Source organism: Marmota flaviventris, chromosome 11 (assembly GCF_047511675.1).
Source record: "Marmota flaviventris isolate mMarFla1 chromosome 11, mMarFla1.hap1, whole genome shotgun sequence".
NCBI lineage: Eukaryota > Metazoa > Chordata > Mammalia > Rodentia > Sciuridae > Marmota > Marmota flaviventris.
The window spans coordinates 18,537,530-18,561,760 of NC_092508.1; the positions used below are offsets into that span (position 1 = coordinate 18,537,530).

Sequence of the window (24,231 nt, forward strand, 5' to 3'; positions counted from 1 at the left end):
TAGATGCTGGGGCGGGGCGAAGACGTAAGCGGGGCGGAGTTTGCAGCCGTCGCGCACGCGCCTGGTCTGGTCGCGTCGAGTGTGCGTGCGTGCGTGCGTGTTTGCGTGTGGTCACAGTTCCCGCCATCAGCCGCTCTCGCTGTATAGGGGTAGTGAGCCGCCTAGCTTTTCTGGGCTCAGTGACTCTTCCTTCTGTACCCCTGGCTCCTCCCCCTCCACGCGGATTCTGTGCTTCCGGCAGGCCTGTTCCGGGGCTTCGGACCCTCAGGCTCAGGTAAGGAGCCCAGGGCAGCTTCTCAATTGAGCCGTTTTCTCTACCCCCCCTCCCCCGTGCGGTCCGCCCACTCAGCGTTCACTCTTGTGGAGTTCGCCCCGCCGCTGCTCAGCCGGCCCGCAGCTCCTCTGCACTCTCTGGATTTCACAGGTACCCTATTTGGGTGTTTCCCCTAGATTTTCTCTCTCCTTTGACCTGATCTGTACTGTCACTTGCTCCTTTTGCATCTCGAACCTGGTTCCTTTTCTCTGGGGCTGTCTTCGTCCGCCGCTTGCCCCCTAGCAAGGCCTGCTGTCTGATTAGGTGACTTCGTTGTCTTATATTCATCGGGTCTTGGACATGATACTTATTCTCTGTCTTGACCATTGTTCATCATTCTCTTAATTGTCTCCATTAAAAGGCATGGAGGGTATTTTTGTCGTGCATTTGCTTGCATCCCATATGTAGCCATCACATCAAGCTGTCAGGTTTACCCATTTTAAGTGATGTCCAAGAAAGGAAATGATAATTGATTGCAAAATGCTGTATTTTGGAGTGATGTCCTGTAGCAGTTTTGTGGTATTGCTCTCCAAATTTCAGCTCTGTGTAAATGCCTCTTTATGGGTGGCAGTGCATGACAAGTCTTCAACTAGGAGAGATATCAAAGAGAGAACGTTAAATAGGCATTGTATATCGTGGGTTAGAGATCAGGGGTAGTCGAGGCTGGATATGTAGATATAACCTGTGTATGAATATATATGTGTATGTGTCTGCCATGTAGATAGTTTTGGATGAGGTGCTTAAAGTGATTGTAGTGGTAGAAAAGAAAGGCACTTAAGATGGAGCATTTAGATATTCTTGATGTCTAATAACTGGATAGAGGGGATGAATCTTGCAAGAGATGAAAGAAGTCATGCATAGTGTCTGCTGAAAAGTAAAATTGAAGCTGGACTGAGAAACGCAGTGATGTAAAAGTAATTCATAGTCTTAGGGATGTTTGGGTTTAGTCCTAGTTCTTCTTTTGCTCTTCCATTCTTTCCTTGGTTTTAAATTCCACCTATGTACTGATGTGTTATGAAGTTTTATTTCCAGCCTATTTTGTTTTCTACTTCATATCCAAATAGCCAACTGTCTGCTTGACATCTCAACTTTTTTCTTAGGAATTTTAAATTGTAACATGTCTAAAACCAAAGTGTTGATCATTCTCTTCATACATACCCAGATTCTTTCTCCTCCAGTGTCCCGTTTCATTAAATTGTGTATACATGTCTTCACTAGAAAATGAGTTATTTTTCCTGCCATGCACACATACCCTCTCCAAGTTCTGTCTATTCTACTTCTACTTCTTGAATCTATTTTTGTACATCTCACTATCATTTTTCTAATTCAAGCTACAGTTCTTCCTACCTGGGCTTTATATTTATCTGGCTCCCAGCATTCTCATCTATAAAATAGGAATAATAAGTTTGTACTTTATTTGATTGTTATGATGATTAAATGAAATAACCATGGTGAGCACATGACACACATAAATTGGTAAGAATTAATTGTTCTTGTAATTGTTGTAAGCTGAACAATTTCAGTACTTTCCTATCTGATTGCCCAATTTTTTTTCCTCATTCTTGTTTCTTTCTACTCTCCTTCCTAAACAAACCACATCACTTCTCCACGCAACAATAATATATCATTTCTTTTCTTGAAACCCTTTATTGTATTTTCCTGTTGCTAAATGCTTATTACATTTAGGATAAAATTTCAAAATCCTTCCTGTGATCTGCGTCTGCATAACCTGATTCTTGTTTGCTTCATCTTACACCATCCTTCTTTCTGTCACCTCTGGTAGCCTAGTATACCAAATTATGTTCCAATATAGTGCCTTTGTGTATATTGATCTGTTTACCTGAATTGTTCCAGTGCCACCATCTCCAATCAACTCATTCTTCAATTTTTATCTTCAGTTGTAGTTTCTTAGAGAATAAAAACAGAGAAAAAAAATCTTGATTTTTTTTTTTCTTCCCCCCTTCTGAATCTTCAGGTCTTAAATCATAAGTTTCATCATGCCCTGTATTTTACTTTATATCATTTTTCAGAACTTGTAATTATAGATTTATTTGTATGTTTATTGGAAGCCTCTCTCATTGGCATATGAGAGTGATGATTTTATTTTTATTCCTCAAGAATTTGTTAAATGATTATGTATGTAAGAAATTTAAAAAAAAAAGAATTTGTTAAATGAATAAGTAAACTAGAACTTGCTATAAGAATCATCACGTCTACTTTCTGATAGGCCTTGGTAGGTTCAGTGATAGATAGACATATGATGGTTTTAAGGATCTGTTTGCTCACACAAATCTCTTGTGTTCAAATGTATGTTATGATCCTCTGTTTTTGTTTCTGATTTTGAATAATCAATAGTATTTAATGTGATTTTGAATAACTAGTAGTATTTAATGTAAATCAGGAAGTTAAAAAAGTTGTGTCTTAGAAGTATTAACTTAATGATATTCTTATCACAAGAAACACTTTTTTCCATTCTGCAGACAAATTAAAGGATGCATCCAAAAAAGGGGCAGGGTTTCAGTTTTGAAAACTTTTTTTTCCAACTCCACCCCCTCACTGGTACTAGCTGGGAATTGAACCCAGGGTTGCTCTATCACTGACCAACATCCTTCCTTTTAAGGTTTATTTTGAAACAGGGTCTCACTAAGTTGCCCATGCTGGCCTCAAACTTATGATCCTCCTGCCTCAACAACCTAAGTAACTGGGTTTATAGGCATGTACAACCATGCCTGACATCCAACTTTGGGTAAATTATGTTCCACTTCAGGGCCTTTGTGTATATTGTTCTGTTTACTTGAATTATTCCAGTACCACGATCCCCAGTCAACTCATTCTTCAATTTTCAGCTTAAGTTGTAGTTTCTTAGAGAACATAAACTTTTTATGAGATTTTTGTGTCTCATAAAATTATTCAGATTTTAAACTGCTCGAATTGAAGATAAACTTTGTCTAGACAAACATCCTTCTTTACTCTCAACTTTAACACTAATTTTATCTCCATTGCACATTTGTTTTATGACCTTTTTATTAGGAAAGAAAGCCCTTGGGTATCAGAATAGTGGTGTATATATTTTAACAACAGGTTAAACTATGAGACCAGTGAAGGTGAGGTTTTTATAAGTAAGAAAAATTCATACTTAGGTCAATTCCTAGTGAATGAGAAATGAAATATTAAAATAATTTTTTAAAATAGAATTTATGTTGAAAAATAGGGAATAAAAAATAGACAATATGCAAATGTCAGGCAGTTGAATTTATTTTCTAAGTAGTGACAAGCTAGGGAAAAAGTTTGAGATGAAATTAGTACCATCAGTCACAAATATTTAGCACTTACTAAATGTTTGTTATTTTGTTAGAATATAAAAGTTTTGTGTCTATGTGTCATTACCCCCACCCCTGCCCGGCCCCTGTACCCACCACCTTAGGGAGACAGTTAAGGAGACTAGTACATACTTTGAAAATTTTTTTTAAAAAAGTATTTTTTTCAGAAAAGAAATTGTAGTATAAAGGATTCGTTGGCAGAAAAATCCTGAGAGAATGGGGACTTGTAAAATGACTTCAATTCACTGATGAGGATGAACTGTGGAAGTGGTTAAAGCCGTGGGTTCTTGTCAGAAACACTTTGTGTCTTATTGATTCTGTATTCATAAATTACTTAATCTCTCTAAGCCAGTTTTCTCATTGGTAAATTAGATAACTTAGTAATGATCCTTGTCCTTTAGTGTTATTGTGAAAATTAAATGAAGTAATGCATGTATGGTACTAAGCACTGTGCTTAGTAAATGTTGCATAATGCATATTTAATGCATTGATGGCAAAATGATGACTTTCTGAATTAGGGTAGTAACTATGAAAAGATTGGGTTTTAATATTAAACCTGATGTTAAGATTTCTTGCCTGTATGATGGTAGAAGGAGAAAAGTATGAACCTTTCAATGAGGCTGTGGACTGCATCTTCTCTCTCTTTCTCTCACACACACACACGTACATATATATATATATATATATATATATATATATATATATATATATATATATATTTACACACACACATATATATTCCTACCACTTTGTAGTTTACTCTGAGTACTAAATGATCAGGTTTTTAAAGTTGATGTTGTTGCATTTAATTAGGCAGTGAAGGATGTTTGGGTAGAATTTCAGGGCAAGTTCAGGCTTTAAAAAAAGGTCTAAAATTGAAAAATAGGTGTTTTATTTTTTAAATTTTGGAAACAATTTTACTCACTTTATTTGTATTTAAACACATCATGAAAGTGATGTTTTAAGACTAAGATGTCATTGTAGCAGTGTTTATAAAGACAACAAAGGCTATACTTTTGCTCAGGCTTCTTAGTTTCAAAATGTAGCAGGAATAAATAAATCAGAACACAAGGTGATCAAGGTGCAGGCTCCTCTGTAGTCCCTTATTTACCACAGCAGATACGTTCCTAAAATTGTTGATGTGCATGCCTGTATGTGTTGTGCATCATTTTAAATATTTTCAGTAAGTGATTTGTGGTTTGTAAATCATTGAGGGGTTAACTGTTGTATAAATGATCAATTTCTTCTTTCTTAAGTTTTAATTTTGTATATTGAATCATTTTTAAAAAGGCACACTTATATTTTCTTTAGCTGAGTTGATGGCTCCTGGAGAACTGGCATAGCTGCAGAATATGAGTAGTTTCCCAAGAAGAGTGCATTGCCTTTGGCACAAGGATCAGAATAAAGGTGAATTGTTATTACATAGGGCTTTTTAGTAAAAGTCACTGAAAAGTAAGTCATGTTTTTGTTTTTGATATGTTTCCAAGAGTATATGCAAATCAGCGAGAACTGACAAGATTTCTGTGTTTATTTTTTAGTAATAATTTTATGTTTTAGCATGTTTTCTTGACCACAGAATACCCTCTGAACAATGTTTTCAAAACAGCACCTTAAATGTAGCATTTAAATAAATAAACTGGTTATAGAAACATTTTTGCAATATTATTGATTGAGCTATGATGAAGTGCTGCAACTTGGACCATAATTTTAATTGCAAAAAAGTTTAGGGAAAGGAGATACTCTTAGAACATACTTAGAGAATAATTCATTTTAATTATCTTCTTTCTAATATTGCTTTGATTAGAGAATTAGCATTATAGAGTTCAAGGAAACTTTATCTTAGGTTCATAGAAAGTTTAACTGTTACTAAATCATGCTTAGTACTGAAAAAGAAACTTAGTTTTTTTCCTGTGACCAAGAAGGGCAAGCCCTGATCATGTGATGAATGTACAAAAGTAGTTATTGTTAATTCATTTAGTGCAAAAGCAGGTAGCAGACTAAATTGAGGCGTTAAGAAAAAGGTTTATTATATTAGTTCTATTCATTTTTTAAAATATTTTTAGTTATACATGAGCATAATATTTTATTTCATGTATTGATTTTTATGTGGTGCTGAGGATTGAACCCAGTGCCTCACCTGTACGAGGCAAGCGCTCTGCCACTGAGCCCAACCCCAGCCCAGGTTCTATTAATTTTATGTCCTGCATGGTTTAGTTTTTTTCCTTAGAAGAAGGAAAGGTTTCTAGCAGAAATGGTTAAGAAAATGTTCGTTGTCTAGAGTGCACTGAAGCACACTTATAATCCCAGCAACTCAAGAGGCTCAGGCAGGAGGATTACAAGTTTGAGGCCAGCCTCAGCAATTTAGCATGACTCTGTCTCCAAAAAAAAAAAAAAAAGGGCTGAGAATGTAGTTCAGTGATAAAATGCCCCTGGATTTCATCCCTTGCACCAAGAGAAAAGAAAGAAAATGTTTAGTATCTAAAGTAAAATTTTATGCAGTTAATCAAAACTCTGCATCAAAATGTTTGAGAGGAATAGACAATTAGCTAGAAACAGAAGTAACCAGTAACATTTTTATTTCTCATTTATTTTAGTGAACTTTGAACTCTTCATCTAAATTTTATTAAATAATGTCATTTTTAATAAGGCAAACTTTAATAATGGGCTTATTTTGGCAGCCTGACCAATAAATAATGAGACATAAGGAAAGCTGAGGGAAATTGACAAAAGATAAAACTGTTAATATGGAGTTTCATCATTGAGCAATGAATAACACTAGTTCCAATTTGGGAAAGCTTACTAGGTTCTTAGGTATTGTTTTCTGTTACTGCATATTAATTCATATTAATAAATGATCAGTCTTCCATTGAGTTATTAACAAGATGTTAGGACAGCTTTGCACTCAGTGGGGAAGTTTAGATGCACATAGAAAAAGCTTTAGATGTAATCTTCAAAAAATGAGTTACATATAATACAGCACATAGCAGTACTCTTACAAAGAGCTTAGATATAATCCTACATTGGCCATATAAAAGAGATTTATGATTCTGCTATCTGCTATTGTATATTTTAATAGCAAATTGAATAAAATTAGTGTTATTTTGTTCATTATTCTTGAACAATGCGTTTCTGTCTCCTGTGCATCAGACATCGTCTTAGTGGGGACAGAGAAATTAAAAAACATCTTCCCTGTCTTCAAGCTGCAGAGTCTAGATAGACAGACAAAGAAATAAACAGTTTATAATACAATGTGATAACTATTCTGCTAGAGGTAACTAAGCTAACACAACAGGAAGACAGAAGGATTTAAACAGTTCCATTGTTGATATGGGGAAGAGAACAAGTGAAGAGTTAGGAAAACTTACTTTAAAGAGTTGAACCTTGATTTTAGAGCCAAGAAAAGAAATTTTAAGAGGGCCAAAGATGGGGAACAGAATAAAAAATTTTCTAGACATCCACCACAGAGTGTACAAGTGTATATATGGCATTAGGGGAAAATTGCAAGCAGTTCAGATGATGGGATTTTGGGGAAGTTTATTGATATTGGGAATAGAGAGGTAATCAGGGTCTAGATCATGGGACCTTTATATCATGTTAATGAGTTTAGACTTTATTATAAGGACAGAGGAAAGCCATTTAATGATATTTTAAAAATGTGATATGATTTGATCTATAGTTCATTATAAAACTGTATGAAAAGTATATGGAGGTAGAATTTACAGAACTACCTACCATTTCCAAACTAATACCAATAATCATCAAGAAAGAAGTCAAAGAACTGTCATGTTTCTGGCATGGAATCTATTGTAGAAGAGCAACCACATATTCTTTGCAGTATTGAGAAGTAGAGTGCAAATGATTTTAAGGACATACCCTAATAACGAAGCCACAAATAATTAATTTCAAAAAAAATTATAAATACAATTTTTATTCAGATTTCTTCAGTTACTAGTTTGAGCAAAGCATCATATTAATAGAGAGGTCTGTGTATGGTAATGAGCTCAATTACTTTAAGGAATTCATACATTCAGCCACTTTTACCAATATCTAAATCTGTCCATAGTAGGCACTCAGAAAACTCTGATGAGATGGGTGAATTATAATAGAGAACTTAAAATGAATAACACTTTTTAACTCTTCAAAATTTTTTCCACATCTCTTTTAGCCCCAGTTTTTTGCTCAACAGTAACTAAAGGCCTTGAACAGGGGCCCCCCTATGCTGTGTCCTGCCTACAGGTGGATTTTGTTTGATTCATAGTTTTCAAATTAAGTTTGAATTCATTATTCACAATTTAAAATTCACAATTTAAAATTTAAAACTTTTATATAAAAGTTGAGAGTCTTCATTTTCTTGAAAAAGAAGATGATAAGACAGTGCTAAGTTCACTACTGCTACATGCTATAATTGGCTGGATTGGGTAGTAATTGTTCATGTTTTACCTAAGTCATTACTTGGCTGTTGAGTGGGTGACTTTCATTAACATCTTATTTATAGAGGTTTTTGGAGAAAGAGGAATTGTAGACAAGAAATAAATTCAGTTAGTGAACACTGACTCCATTAATATTAATAGTACTGTCAGCTGAGTGCCTAATATATGCTGTTTCATTCTGAAATATTACAATATTTTCTATTCCTGTTTTGTAAATAGAGAAGGTATGTTACAAGTTAGTAATTAACAGACCTGGCTCCTGATTTCTAGACCTCATGTTTTTCCTTGTGTAATTCCTTTTCTAAATTTTCTAGATGAGCTATGTAGGCAAAGGCATTGTTTAAAGGTTTTTGAATTTATTAGATTATAAGCAAGAATCATTTTAGGGGCAGTGTGTTTTTAAATGTTTGAAATGGTATAAATTCGGCTTAGCAATTTTAGATGTTTGAATATTTATGTATATAACACTTTCTGCTATTACTGTTATTTATTTACTTGCTGGCTTTTGGCAAAGCTAGAAGGGTCTGAGACATCCTATCATTGCTGTAAGTCATTTTTTTTTAAGTATTAAAAGTTCATTCAGGAATGTATTTGTCAAAGTTAAAATTGCTAAAGATTCCTTCTAAGAATGGTAATGTTAAATATAAATGGTAGGTGGCTCTTAGGAAGAGAGCAGTTTTTGTTCTTCCTAAAGATTAAATGTTTTTCTCAAATAATGTAATTCTGGAAGTTAGACTAATTTGATGATTCTCAAACATTTTTATTCCTTTAATATCTTCTGTACATGAAGTTAAGACCTATAAACATTCGTAAAAGAAGAAAAGAATTCAACACCATTTAATAATGGTGAGGGCAATCACATTGAGAAAGACATCTCTTGTTCCTAAATTGATGTGTCATTACTGGCAACAACTATTTATGCATTCTGCAAAATGTAGAATTTAAGAACTAATAGGCATAGGTATTGGACTCTTGGCAAAGAAGGAAACATGTACAGAAGAAATTAAATGTGGTTAGATGCCATCATTGAATGTTAGTACCTGCTTTTGTTCTTTGTTACCTATGTTCTACAATTGATAAGGGCCTTGGAGATTGCTTCATAAAAGTGTTTATTGAAGTGGAGAAATACAAGATGGTTCGTTAAGTATTCTCTTTTAAACTCTAATTTAAAAAAAAACTTTTAACTCTCTATTTTATTTTCCTTCTTTAGAACCTGTCAGGTGAAGGTATATTTTTGCTTTTTAATTTGGCTAGAAGCAATTTATTTTTAAAGAAAATATGTCTCCCCTGAAGATACATGGTCCTATCAGAATTCGAAGTATGCAGACTGGAATTACAAAGTGGAAAGAAGGATCCTTTGAAATTGTGGAAAAAGAGAACAAAATCAGCCTAGTAGTTCACTACAATAGTGGAGGAATTCCAAGGATATTTCAGGTATTAACTAAATTTTGTTTTTAATGGTTCTTGGATCAGGTCCATCAGTAAATTGCTAAAGACATAATAAGTAACAGAGTAGTCTCTCTTGTTTCTCATTTCCAAGACACTAATACTTTTGTGTACATGATTTATAAAGTATTTAGCACCAGTATTGGCTGTGTATAAGAGAGCAAGAAATAGTCACCCAGTATTGAAAAGAAAACCAGTGTGCAGGAACTTAGAAGGATTATATCTTTTTAAATAACTGTATTTTTAAGTTATTTAAAAAAACACATTAGGACAAGCTTAGTTAATCCTTTTTTCTTTTTATTTATTTTTTTAGTTGTTGATGAACCTTTATTTTATTTTTTTATTTGTATGTTGTGCTGAGAATTAAACCCTGTACCTCACACATATGAGGCAAGCACTCTACCACTGAGCCACAACCCCAGCCTTCCTTTTTGGTTTTAACATAGATGATGAATTCATCATTAGGTTAGTATTAACTTTTAAGAGGATTTACTAGTGTCTTTTAAAGCCAGTGTGTATTTCCTAAATATTTCTGCCAAAAGTCATAGTATGGACTATTTAAGGATAATTGTTCAAGATTGTTTAGATAAATATTTTCTTGTAAGATTTTGAAGGATCCTCTTTATTTTATCACTACAGAAAATTGTTAGTTTTGTTTTCACTTTTCTACTGCTTCTCTTTTGCAAATATGAGTTACTTATATGTTGAATTTAAGAACATAATGTCTGCTGGGTGTCATACACATCTGTAATTCTAGCTATTCAGGAGGCTGAAGCAGGAGGACCTTAAGTTTTAAGGCCAACCTAGGCAATTTAGAGAGACTGTCCTGGAATAAAAAATAAAATTAAAAAAAAAAGATCTGGGTTAGAGCAATCCTGGGTTCAATCCCCTGCACTACAAAAACAAAACAAAACATAATGTCTCACATTTTTCTGTCCTTAAAAATCCTTTATTGGGGGCTGGGTTGTGGCTCAGTGGTAGCACGCTCACCTAGCTTGTGTGCGGCCCTGGGTTCGATCCTTTATTTATTTTATGAAGCAATAAATTTAAAAAATTGTATTTATAAATAATTAAAAATAAACAAAAAAATCCTTTATTGGGCCTTTAATAGATGAATGGATAAAAAAATGTGGCATATATATACACAGTGGAATATTACTCAGCAATAAAAGAGAATAAAATCATGGCATTTGCAGGTAAATGGATGGAGTTAGAAAATGTTTGATTTAAGGAGGCTGATTCATAGTGGGATAGGAAGCAGGAGTATGGGAGGAATAGACGAACTCTAGGTAGGGCAGAAGGGTTGGAGGGGAAAGGAGGGGGCATGGGGTAATTAATGATGGTGGAATGTGATAATCATTATTATCAAAGTACAGGTATGAAGACACGAATTGGTGTGAATATACTGTGTATACAACCATAGATATGAAAAATTGTGCTTTATATGTGTAATAAAAATTGTAAGCATTCTGCTGTCATATATAAATAAATAAAAATCTTTTTAAAAAACCTTGTATTGGTTAATTAGGTTATACAAAAGTATAATATTTGTTCTAAACTAAAATACTCTGTTGAAGAGGAGTATATAACTATGCTTAAATAAAAATTTTCGTTTGTCTTTGCTTTTAACTATGAAAATGAATTGTTTATGATTTTATATATCAGATAAGTTGGAGGTGGTGACTGGTAATTGAAATATCTACTGATTGTTCATCTCAACAAAAGAAAGTTGTTTTGAAATAGAATCATTTTTTTCAGTCCTCAGCCAAGGTTGACACTGAGTATTTGAATAGTTAAGCAAACATAGATAGGCGCACAATGACTATATTTGCATTCCCAGCCTCATCTCAGTTCTGGGTCAGTTTACATTCAACAGTCATTTTCTAACCATCTATAGGTTACAGTTGTGGAATCTGTGGTAAGGGCTAAGAATACAGAACTGAATGAAACACCATTCCCCTCAGTTAAACATAACCAAATGCATTTTCAGCTGTAAAAGTATTTCAGTGATACTGAGATAACAAAAGAAGTGAGTGGTTTGTACTCTGGGAATTTAGAGGATAAATAGGAGTTTTCTAAACATAGTAGAGGTAAGGCAGAAGTAATTTCTCTACATGGACAAACACAAATATGAGTCAACATTCAGGGAAATAGGAAATTAATTTAAAATAAGTGGGCAGTGGGGAATGAGTGGCAGATTTTGCTGATTCTTCTTTATCCCAAGGGTATCTCAAGTTCTAAGGAGCCTAGCATCTCAAATTAATGTCCTTTGGGGATAGACAAGATATTGAGAAATTAAGGACATGTAGGAGATTTCATGGGAGGTTAAGAATGAAAAGTCCTAAAGAAAGGAAAAGGTAGTGAAAGAAGCAGGAAGAAGAAAGGATTGTCAAAAGACTCAGCTCATTAGATTTAGGAGGTGAGAGAGAAAGAGTCTGGGGAGATTCCCTATCTGAGAGAATGGCAGTCCCTTTTGTGCATTCTGTGAGGGGTAAAAAGAAAAAGTTGTGGTTTGAAGATTGAGAGAGATGAATTATTTGAGATTTCAGGCATTCAGAAGGTAAACAAGCCTGGAGTTCTAACGGAGAGGTCTGGACTTGGGATAAAGAGTGGGGAACTCTTAGCTGGTTGCAGTAGCGCACACCTATAATCCCAGAGGCTTGGGAGGCTGAGGCAGGAGGATTGTGAGTTCAAAGCCAGCCTCAGCAATGGTGAGGTGCTAAGCAACTCAGTGAGACCCTGGCTCAGTGTTGAGTGCCCCTGAGTACAAAAAAAATGAGGGATTTAGCTCAGTTGGTAGAGTATTTGTCTTGTATGCACAAGGCCCTGGGTTCAATCCCCAGCACCACAAAAAAGGAGTTAGGGCTGCAATTGTGGGGGCTACATGGGATTTTCAGTTGTTGAAGTGACCAGTTTCAGAATTATTCTCTTGTTAATGAGCAAACTTGCTTACTTACATTTTTTTAAAAATTTTTAAAGATTTTTTTAAAAAAATGGTAAATAGACTGATGTAATGTCTTTATGTTACCTATTTTTATGTTTTACTAGAGAAAATCGGTAAAATAGTTTTTCATTTTTATCTAAAAAGTGACAAAGAATATTTCTCCCTAATTAAAATTAATGAATGTTATTTCTTTTTTATACTGTTTAAAGGGTATGTCTTCAGCAAAAGGCAGCTTTAGAAACCTTTGTGTAGGCTGGGGATGTGGCTCAAGTGGTAGTGCACTTGCCTGGCATGCACGCGGCGCTGGGTTCGATCCTCAGCACCACATACAAATAAAGATGTTGTGTCCGCTGAAAACTAAAAACCAATAAATATTAAAAAATATTCTCTCTCTTAAAAAAAAAAAAGAAACCTTTGTATATTCTGCTAAGGAAGAATATTAGAGGGATAATATTGGCAGGGATAATTTAGGTAATAAAGAAACTTTAAGATTTATTAATTTAGTGTTGTCAAAGTTTCATTCAAGAAAAATGAAAGTATTGCTTTAAACTGTTTTTTAAAAATATTAGTATTGTTGAAAGTTTATTTTTGATGTGTTTTTAGAGTGTGAGGATGGTGGCTTGGATTAATGTATCCTTTTACATTGCAACTACCTAAATGATTTACCAAATAATCTTGCAAAGTGTTTGTTCTAAGAAAAAAAGAAAAAGAGACTAATCCAATTTGGTTTTCTGTCTTGGTGATAGTATAACTGTCCAGGCTCCAAAAATGGTTAGCTCACTGGTTAGCTCACGTAACTTTAGAACTATATCTTAAAATAGGAATTTTCTGCCATAAGAGCAAGAGAGCTAGGATTATTTTCTAAAGTCAAGTTTAGAAGTATGTTTGTATCTTCTAAAAGCTTAATCTTTGATTTAAATGTATCAAGAAATGGGAACTCTTTGGTTAAAAACAGATTGAATCAGTATGGAGAAGAGTGAGAAACACTGCTTAGAAAGTATAGAGTTTAGTATTCATTATATAACTTATTGTACATAATTTATATTTTTGATGTTAAGATAATACTTCTTTTGTTTTTGTCAGCTAAGTCATAACATTAAAAATGTGGTGCTTCGGCCCAGTGGAGCAAAACAAAGCCGCCTAATGTTAACTCTACAAGATAATAGCTTCTTGTCTATTGACAAAGTACCAAGTAAGGAAGCAGAGGAAATGAGGTTGTTTCTAGATGCAGTTCATCAAAACAGACTTCATACAGGTAAGCATTAATCATCCCATGGTCTGACATGATGAATACTGATAAAGTATTCAACAAAATATTGGTAAATTGAATTCAGTAGAACATTAAAAAAGGGCTGGGGTGGTGGCTTAGTGGTAGAGCGCTTGCCTAGTATGTGTGAGGCACTGGGTTCGATTCTCAGCACCACATATAAATAAAGGAATAAAATAAAGGTTCATCAACATCTAAAAAAAATTTTTTTAGTTGTCACCACCCCATCGCCTAAAAAAATATTTTAAAAAAAGAACATTAAAAGAATTAATTGTACACCATGACCATAAAGAATTTATTCCTAGGATGCAATGTTCAGATATGAAAGTCAGTTTATATAATATATCACATTAACAGAATAAAGGACAAAAACTGTTGGATCATCTCAATTGGTACACAAAAAGAATTTGACAAAACTCAACATCCATTCATGATAAAAACACTCAACAGACTTAGAAGGGAACAACTTCAATGATAAAGACCATATGTCAAAAACCCATAGCTATCATACTCAACAGTGAAAAAACTGGAAGCTTTTCCCCTAAGATCAATAATAAGACAAAGCCTGGGTGTGATGTTGCACACCTATAATCTCAGCTACTGAGGAGGCTGAGGCAGGAGGATTGCAAGTTTGAGGCCAGAGTGGACAACTTCTTTATCAAGACCTTGTCTCAAAAAGAAAAAAGAGGGGCTGGGGATGCAGCTCAGTTGATAAAAGTGTTTGCCTTGCATGCACAAGGCCCTCAGTTCGATCCCCAGCATCAAAAAAAAAAAAAGAAAGAAAGAAAAAGGGTTGGAGAAATAGCATGGTGGTAGAGCACCCCTGAATTTAATCCCAGTACTTCAAAAAAAGAAAAACAAGGCAAGGATGCCTGCTCTTGCCACTTCTAATCAGTATAGCATTGGAAGTCTCAGAGCAATTACTTAATAAAAAGATTCCAAATTGGAAAGGAAGAAATAAAATTATCTCTGTTTACAGATGATTTCATCTTATATGTAAAAAGCCCTACAGATTCTATAAAAATATGTAACTAGGAAAGGAGGAGGATTTAAATTATAATTGGAAAAGTTACCTTATTGCATTAATCTTAATAGACTTGCCTATCTGAATCTGTGTGAATCTTATTCCTAAGTTTTATTCTTCCTGTGAAAACTGAGTTCTATAGAAAATCACATAATATACTCAGGTCCTAAATGTATTTATAGGCATCTTTGTTTCAGGCTCTATCATGAATACTTTTCTAATATTTTATAGTTGACAAAATTTTACTAGAGTATTTCTCAATTTAAGTGTAACATTAAAAACATTAGAAGGGTTGTGAGTGTAGCTTAGTTGAGCACATATTTAGCAGGTACAAGGTACTAGGTTGAATTCCTGTCACCAAAAAATCCCAACAAAACTCATAAGCATTAGAAAATTAAAATGTAACAGCATTACTTTTTATATTTAGTTGATAATGCTATTTGGGTACACTGATTTTTTTTTTTTTTTTAAGTTGTCAGTGGACCTTTATTTTATTTATTTATTTTTTATATAGGGTACTGAGAATCAAACCCAGTGCCTCACACATGCTAGGTAAGTGTTTACCACTTAGCTACAGCCCTAGTGCTGGCACAGCATTTTTATAAAATAAAAACATTGTGATTGTTTGCCATTTAGTACTTACTCATTCATGCCACCAAATCTAAGCTAAGTGAACTTACTAAGCAGTTGGATTTTATTTATTTTTGGTGCTGGGGATCAAACTCAGGCCTCATATAAGCTAGGCAAGTTCTCTGTGTATCCCCCCAGCCCCTAAACAGTTGAATTTTAGAATCAAGAAATTGAGGACAGTACTATTTAAAATTCTTAGGCCAGGTGCAGTGGCATATGCCTGTAATCCCAGCATCTCAGGAGGCTGAGGCATAGAGTCCAAAGTTCAAAGCCAGCCTCAGCAACTTGGCAAGGTGTATTAAGCAAGTTGGTGAGATCCTGTCTCAAAAAGTAAAAAAGACATCCCTGGGTTTAATCCTAGGTACTAAATAAATAAATAATAAAATTCTTCAACTATGTCAGGAATTTTGTCTACATTTTTGTTTTTCTTTTATTCCATCATATCAATGATATTGACTGAATTGCTGTCATAAAATTGATGTAAGAAAAGCATGTCTTTAAATGCATTGCAGTGGAAAGCATAGTAGACAGGTACCCAAGCTTAAATAACATAATAGAAGACTCTGCTTCAGACCTAAAACAATTTTGGGTTCAGTCCTACCTCTGATTGTTATTTCATTTGTGGTTTTTGACAAGTCACTTAACTTAGTTTCAGTCTCTAAAATGAAAGTTGTGTTATCTTAGTATCGGGGCATTTTAAAGAATGAGGGCTCATTTATGTAAAACATGACTGTGTGAAGCAAGTCATTCCTATTATTAAAATTGCTGGCTGTAGGCTTGATACTCGTTCTTTGATCTTGTACAACTCATTTTAATCTTTTAGATTTAGTTACCTTAGCTTTCCAAAGGGGATTTTATATACTTTGCAGGGACTAGAATAAGACAATGAATATAAAAATACTTTGAGAAATATAAAGCATTTAATATTAAGTGTAGCATTCAAATCAATGCGAAAAAATACTAACAGTTGGTGAACTCTGTTTATAAAACAAAGCTGATAACTAATCGTTTAAGATGGTAAAACAAAATTTTTTATCTCACTTCTTTCATCTAAATAGATTCAGATTGATTGAAAATTTGAATGTGAAAAGCTAAAATGATTAAGTATTATTAAAAGGTGGAGTTAGCTAGGCATGGTGATACAGCCTGTAATCCCAGCAGTCTGGAAGACTGAGGCAGGAGGATCTCAAGTTCGAGGTCAGCCTTGGCAACTTACCAAGACTCTTGACACAAAAAGGTATAGAGATGTAACTTAGTGGTAGGGTACCCCTGGAATCAGTCCCCAGTTTCATCCCTAACACATATACACAATCAAGGCTAGCCCCAGCAATTTAAGGAGACCATATACTGGAATAAAAAAGGTGTGTGGGGACTGGATTACAATATAATCTCTGGTTGGAAAAGACCTTCCTGAGTACTACATAAAAATGAATTGGGCTGGGGCTGTAGCTTAATGGTAGAATGCTTGGCTAGCATGTCTGAGGCCCTGGGTTGGATCCCCAGCATCACATGAATACACACAAAAACAAAAAACTCTGGACTGTATAAAAACTTAGACAATGAAAAAAAAAAAAAAAAAAACTTAGACAATGTCTGTATCAAGGGGAAAAAAAAGACAAAGGAAGAAAATTATTAGCCAGAATAATATATTAATACCATTAATATACAAAAACTTATTTTTCAAATTAGTAAGAAAAAAGACAACTCAATAGAGAAATGGACAAAAACTGCAAAATATTCAGGAAGAAAAATAGATGGCCGTTAATTGTAAAATAATTTTCAACTTCAGTAATTGAATCAAATTCTTACTGTCACAATGACATTGGTGTGAGGGGAAGCATGGAGATGTTCATGTATTTGATAGGAACTTAGATATATTTTTTGGAAGACGTGTACTAATGTCAGTTTGGTTTAAAATGACCCATTAACCCAGCAACTGTTATTCTAAGGAGTTTGTTCTACTAAAATTATTCTATTGGGCTGAGGTTGTGGCTCAGAGGTAGCATACTCACCTAGCATATGGGAGGCACTGGGTTTAAGCCTCAGTACCACATAAAAATAAAATAAAGGTTTTGTGTCTACCTACAACTAAAAAATAAATGTTTCAGAAATTATTCTATTAGTAGAAGAGGAAATGTGGAAGGATGTTAAATATTGTTTGCAATTTTGAATAAACCTTCCAAAATAATCATCAATGGGAAATTTGCAAACTTTTAAATAAAAAATATAAACTATTTTGTACATCTTTGTGGGATTCCATGTGAAGTTTCAATTAATGTATACATTTTAATTAATAAACTTGTAGACAGTGCCTTAGAGTGTGTTTTTGGAGGTGTGTCATTATTTCTGACATGTTTCCTTGGCATCTGGAGTCAGTGTTCATGCTCTAAATAAACAGTGACCTTTAACTCTTTCAGACTGTTAATTACCAATATCATAGGAGAATTTCTAGCATTTTCTTTTTTTTTTCCTGTAATCTCAGCAACTCGGGAGGCTGAGGCAGGAGGATTGAGAATTCACAGCCATCTTCATCAAAAGCAAGGTGCTAAGCAACTCAGTGGGACCTTGTCTCTAAATAAAATAAGGGCTGTGAATGTGACTCAGTAGTTAAGCATCCTTGTGTTCAATCTCTGATACAAAAAAAAAAAAAAAAAAAATTGTCCAGGCTCAAACTTGACATCTTCATTTCTCAGCCTCTTGAGTACCTGGGCTTACAGGCATGTGCCACTGCACATGGCTAGTATTTTCTTTTTGGTTTGTAAAATTTATCTCCTATTACATGATCTCACATTTTTGTGTTATCTGTTTCTTTACTGGGGAGTTTTGTTCTTTTTGGGGGGCATGGGCAGTACTGGCAATTAAACCCAGGAGTCCAGGGATGCTCTACTACTGAGCTACATCCCCAGCCCTTCAAAAAAAAAATTTTTTTTTTAAATTATAATTTTGAAACAGAGTCTTACTAAGTTGCTTAGGCTGCTCTCCTTCTGCCTAAGCTTCCCAAGTAGCTGGGATTATAGGTATGTACCATTGTGCTTGATTTAGCACACAATTTTAAGTACTTTATATCTCAGGTGTATATTTTTATCAGAAAGAATTAGTTGTTCTATCTTTTACACTCTGTTTCTTCCATTTCTTCAATATTATGTAATAATAATAATGCTAAATCTTTTTATTAAACTAAGTATTTTGGATTTTGTTCACCAGCCATGAAACCTTCTCAGGGTTCTGGTAGTTTTGGAGCCATTCTGGGAAGCAGGACCTCACAGAAAGAAACCAACAGGCAGCTTTCTTATTCAGACAATCAGGTATGTTCATTTGTATCTTTCTAGCTTATTTAAAAAGATGATAGTTATGTACAGATATACTAAGAGGTTGAAAGAAGTGGAATTTAGATTATAATGGCTAACATTTCTGGCATTATCACAGGATATTTTCCACAGAGCTGAAATTCATCATTTAGGCCACCTTGATTTCTTCCAATTAGTTTTGTGACAATCTAAGGTTGAAGTATAGTTTTTAAAAGCATAGTTTTTGGGGGCTGGGGTTGTAGCTCAGTATTGTGTCCATCTACAACTTAAAAATAAATAAATAAAAAGCATGGCTTTGGAATTAGGTATGGGATCAAGACTTGATGTGTCACTTATTAGTTAGGGGTCATTGGAAGTTTAAGTATCCTGAGCTTCAGCATCTACTTGTAAAATTGCAACAACAGTGATATTTCAAGGATTGCTGGGATATAATTTATGTAAAATTATTTAATTAATTGTATACTATACCGCATACTAACAACCGTAGAAATGTTTGCTACTATTTCTGTGATGCACTTTGGGTCTGTTCTACATTAGGGACTTTGCCTGTATACTGTATGAAATAATTCTGTTTTGTTGAGAACTTCTGTTTACTTTTTAAATAGTTTTTCTTTTATACATGTTATTCTGCCAGCAATGAGATGTGCTGTGTACCAGTAAATCATACTAATGCAACTTGGCAGTACTTATGTCTCTTTTGTGTTGCAAAGGTAAGCCAGGCATAAAGTCAGAAACTTTAAACCTCTTTTATAAGTTAATTTAGGGTCCTATTGGCTTGGCAGAAAAGTGATTACTAGTCCTCTTCTGGACTAAGCAATAAATAAGAAAAAAGTTTTGTTAGGATTGTCATAGATGAGATTTTTGGGGGACTTTTTATTGAGGTATAATTGTCATGTAGCAAATTGTACATATTTAAAGTATAATTTGGTATGTTTTGACTTAGGTATTAAACCTTATAATCATTGCCATAATTAATGCAATGAGCAGAACCATAATCCCAGTAAGTTTCTTCATCCCTCTTTGTAATCCTCCTTCCTCCCCCTCTCTCTGGTCCCTGTATGGAAACAACCACTGTTTTGCTTTCTATCACTATAGATAAGGTTGTATTTGCTGTAGTTTTCTGTAGGTGGAATCAGTTTGTATTTTGGGAGGACTTTTGTGGGGAGAGTCTGTATTTTTCCCCACTGAGCATAATTATTTTTAGATTCTTACATTAAAAAAATTTTTTTAGTTGTCAATGAACCTTTATTTTTATTTATTTCTTTGTGGTGCTGAGAATCGAACCCAGGGCCTCACACATGCTAGGCGCTCTACCACTGAGGCACAACCCCAACCCCAGATTCATAGATATTTAAGTAGGGATTTAAATTTTTGTAATATTTCTTAAATGTGTTTAAGTATTAATGTACATAGCAGATATATTTATACTTCCACAAAAATTCCATTAGAGGGATTTTTTAAAACATTTTTTTAGTTGTAGATGGACACAAGAACTTTATTTTTATGTGGTACTGAGAATTGAACCCAGTGCTTCACATGTTCTAGGCAAGCACTCTACTACTGAACCATAACTCCAGCCCCTATTAGTGGGATTTTAAAATCAATTTTGTGGGTTGTAATTACAAAGGAAGTTGAATAGAAGATTTATTTATGTTAAGAATAAATATTGGGGGCTGGGGTTGTGCCTCAGTGGTAGAGCACTTGCCTAGTATGTGTGAGGCACTGGGTTCAATCCTCAGCACTGCATAAAAAAAAATAAATATTGATTTCTGAAAAGTGTATTTTGGTTTTATTTTTATGTATGTATAATAGAATTTGATGTAAAATATTTATTTGAGATGGTGGTGGATATTTTCAAAGAGATGCAGGGGTATACATATTTATGCTACCATATGAGAGAAAAATGAAGTATTGATTCTGTTTGCCTGGAGAAACTAGGGAAGAATATAAGGGTGTGAGAGTAGCAAGTGGAAGAACTGGGGATGTGGGGATGAGGTGATATCGAGACTTCTCAGTCTGTGGCTTTTAGTATTACTTTTTGAATTTTTTTTTTCCTTTTGTGCTGGGGGATCAAATCCAGGACCTGGTGCATGCTAAGCAAAGGAGCTATATCCTCAGCCCTGAACTTTGAAAATTTATCACCCTCTGAAAATAAATTTTAACTTTTTAGCCCATTTATCCAGGTGACCTTAGAGGTTTATTTTCTATCTTAAGATTGTAATTATATAAGAAGATTATCATTGGACATGTCTTCCATAGAGAAATACGTAACTTACTTAAGTGGCAGAATGTTCACCTAAAGCATTATTTCCCAGCTAATGTGTTTACATTACTGTACTCTCTCTGAATGTTCTTGCTTTGTCTACAAGGTAGATTCTTTGATTCATCTTCTGTCAGTGGACTCTTTCTCATCTTCCTTCTCATCATTATATATGTTTTATTCCTCCAAACTCATACCTCCTTAAGAGGCACATGACAGTGTGTTAGCACACAGAATTTGATGTTCAAGTTGTGGTAATCAAATGTCATTGTTGCTTTTTTTTTTTTTTTTTTTTTATAGTGGTGCTAGGGACCAAATCCAAGGCCTCATGATGCTAAACTTGGGCTCTACCACTGAACTACACTTCTAGCTCCTGTCACTCCATCTTTACTTATCATAATCATGATTGTATATTTTTCTCCAAAGATTAATATTCATGCTGACCACTAGAACTATGTCTTTGTGTATCTTTTTTTTTTTTAATTAATACTTCAGAGTGTGGATCTTGCCTCCTTCAGGTATGCTGTGGAATTTTTAAGTTTACAAGAATATTATAGGAAAACAGGTATCAAGCTCAGTTTCTCACACATGAATATGCATTAGAATCACCTGGAATGCTTTTAAAAATGTATATGTCTTAGGGATTGGAGGTATAGCTAAATGGTAGAGCACTTTCCTAGTAGGTGCAGGGGCCTAGGTTTGATCCCCAGTAGTGAAGTGTGTGTGTGTGTGTGTGTATACATACATATTTATATATATTGATGAATATATATAATTTATATATTGATGAATGAGTTTCATCCCAGACCAATTAGGCTAAACTCTACTAAGATAGGTCTGCAGTTATATTTTTTTAAAGCTCCCATCAAGAATCATAGGTCTTATTGCAATTAATTTGAAGATTAACTGGCTCAAACTTCATTCATACAGGCCTCTTCAAAAAGAGGAAGTTTGGAAAATAAAGATGATGTTCCATTTCGAAAAGTTCTTGGTACTCCTGGTAGAGGATCCATTAAGACAGTAGCAGGAAATGGAATAACCCGGACAATTCCTTCTTTGACATCAACATCAACACCTCTTAGATCAGGGTTATTAGAAAACCGGTAGGAAAAATTTTCCTTACTTAATCATTTGATTATCTGCTTATAAATATCTTTTAGGCCTTTTAGAAATTTGAGAAAAAAAATTTTAAAGTATACACTACATTTTTGTAGATAATTATAGGTATTTGTCTTATGTAGTTTATGTCAGTGAAATGTATGTATTAAGCATGCAGATATACAGTATATTCATTTAAATATGGTATAGAGAATTAGTAGTCATGTTTTCTGTCCTTAAATATATTGGTGTATAATTTTTAATGGTATGAGATAATTACCTTTTAAAAATAATCTTTTATTCTTTGTTCTCTATAGCACTGAAAAGAGGAAAAGAATGTTATCTGGATCAGAGCTGAATGAAGATTACCCTAAGGAAAATGATTCATCATCGTAAGTTGCTTTAAGAACCATTTTAATACTAGATGAGGGTTTTTTCTTTTTTTTTTTTTTTGGTATGTGGATTGAACTCAGGGCACTTATCCACTGAGGCACATCCCCAGCCATTTTTTGTATTTTATTTAGAGACAGATTCTTGCTCAGTTGCTTAGGGCCTTCCTAAGTTGCTGAGGCTGGCGCTGGCTTTGAACTCATGATCCTCCTGCCTCAGCCTCCTGAGCCACTGGGATTAAAAGCCTGCGCCACCACTCCTGGCCCAGATGAGTATTTCTTATAACGACTAGGATAAGATTAGAGGAATGTTCAGTTTGTGGGACATTCTATAGATTGAAGAGCAGGATTTAAAGTGTTTTGGTGACAATGGGTTGTAGGTTCAATGGAGGGAATTCATCCATTGCTGTTGCCTTTGTTTCATTGTACTTGTTCTTTCCTGCCTAAAATTTGGAATACTCACAGGAAGACTATAGCCAAAGAACTCCAAATAATGTTTCTTGCTATTTGAGTCTGAACCTATCCTTCCTTCCTTCTATTATTATTACAATTATTTTACCTTACTTGCATAAGTAGTTAGCCTGGGGTTAAAAGATTGTGAGCCCTTCATAGGTTGTAGGCAAGGAGCGTTCATCTTTCAGGGATGTTTTCTGGGTTGGACAAAAGGGAATAGATCTGCAGCAGGGATGTCACCAACTCATAGTCCTCTTTCTTAACACATGAGGATTTTTTTTTTCTCCTTCAAGATGAGAATACTTAGTACATAGTCAGTACTTAATATCTCAATACTTTAATAAAAATCAGTTACTATTTAACTCATATTTCAGATCATGGGGTTACAAGAAAGGAGCTAGAAAAAAGTCAAAGAAACTTCTAATAATAATTGGTTCTGATGCTGTAATAGATATGAAAGTCTGGGTAGGTAATAGAACGGGAACCTGAAACTACAGTCACCTGATCTGAGCCTCTGGTCACCATGTGCTTTTCAGGCCATTGTTGATGTAATTGCCCATTGCAATTATGTGGGAACCATACTACCAGCAAGCATGAGAGCACCAAGTGGTACCCTAGTGAATTCCCTTTATTCCGAACAGATTACTCTCTGTCCTTATTATGTAGCAGCAACCTTTCCTCTTAATCATCAGTCATTTACCTCTACTGTTGAACCCCAACGCAGAGAAAAGACCACCGAGTCCAATTTTAAATCAAATTAAAGCAATCTTGTATTTGTGTACACAAAGAGAGTTGATCAGCGGCTGTCTCTCCTAACGTGGGCTAGAGACCAGCCCCCCACCTCTCTAGGAACAAGGTTTTATAGCACAGAAAGTTACAAAGGGGAGTATCTTGAGAACTCACAGCTAACAGGATTTTGATGAGCATAATAATACAAAGGCAGATAGTAGGTTAATGATCTATGTGGTATTTCAAGGTAGGGAGTAAATTTAGATCCAACATCAGAATTTATGAGGTTTCAGAGAGAGTTGTTATCTTGTCGGGGAGCCAGGATTTATGAGGCACCATAAGGTTTTAGAGAGAGTTGTTATCTGGTCAGGGAAAGCCAGACATGGGTGAGTTCAAGGCACGGGCAGGAATTCCAAACAAGTTTAGAAATTTCAGTAATTTGTAGTAAAACAGAAATTAACTTTTCATGACTTTGTGACGAGATGGCTCCCAATATTAAGATGGAATTAGGCTGGGTTCCTCACTACTAGGGTGGTAACCTCTTTCCTTGTCTGTTGCTCTGCCAGGATGAGGGGCCCAAAATGACTAGGTAACAGCTATAACTTTAGTTTTAATTATTT

At 34.5% G+C, this 24,231-nt stretch overlaps 1 protein-coding gene across 3 annotated transcripts in view; it reads left to right on the forward strand.

The window, feature by feature from the left end:
• The first annotated feature begins 120 nt into the window (after nucleotides 1–120).
• The window catches only part of Usp37 (ubiquitin specific peptidase 37), an 83,784-nt gene continuing 59,673 nt past the window's right edge, over nucleotides 121–24,231 (forward strand). For 2 of the 3 annotated variants that reach the window (XM_071619616.1, XM_071619617.1), the window contains exons 1-7: nucleotides 121–274; nucleotides 4,945–5,040; nucleotides 9,274–9,497; nucleotides 13,537–13,708; nucleotides 18,579–18,679; nucleotides 21,873–22,045; nucleotides 22,358–22,432. In XM_071619616.1, the coding sequence (XP_071475717.1) occupies nucleotides 9,342–9,497; nucleotides 13,537–13,708; nucleotides 18,579–18,679; nucleotides 21,873–22,045; nucleotides 22,358–22,432 (677 nt within the window). In that variant the 5' untranslated portion in view covers nucleotides 121–274; nucleotides 4,945–5,040; nucleotides 9,274–9,341. The remainder of the gene's footprint in view (nucleotides 275–4,944; nucleotides 5,041–9,273; nucleotides 9,498–13,536; nucleotides 13,709–18,578; nucleotides 18,680–21,872; nucleotides 22,046–22,357; nucleotides 22,433–24,231) is intronic. The other variant, XM_027941847.2, reaches the window with a different exon arrangement.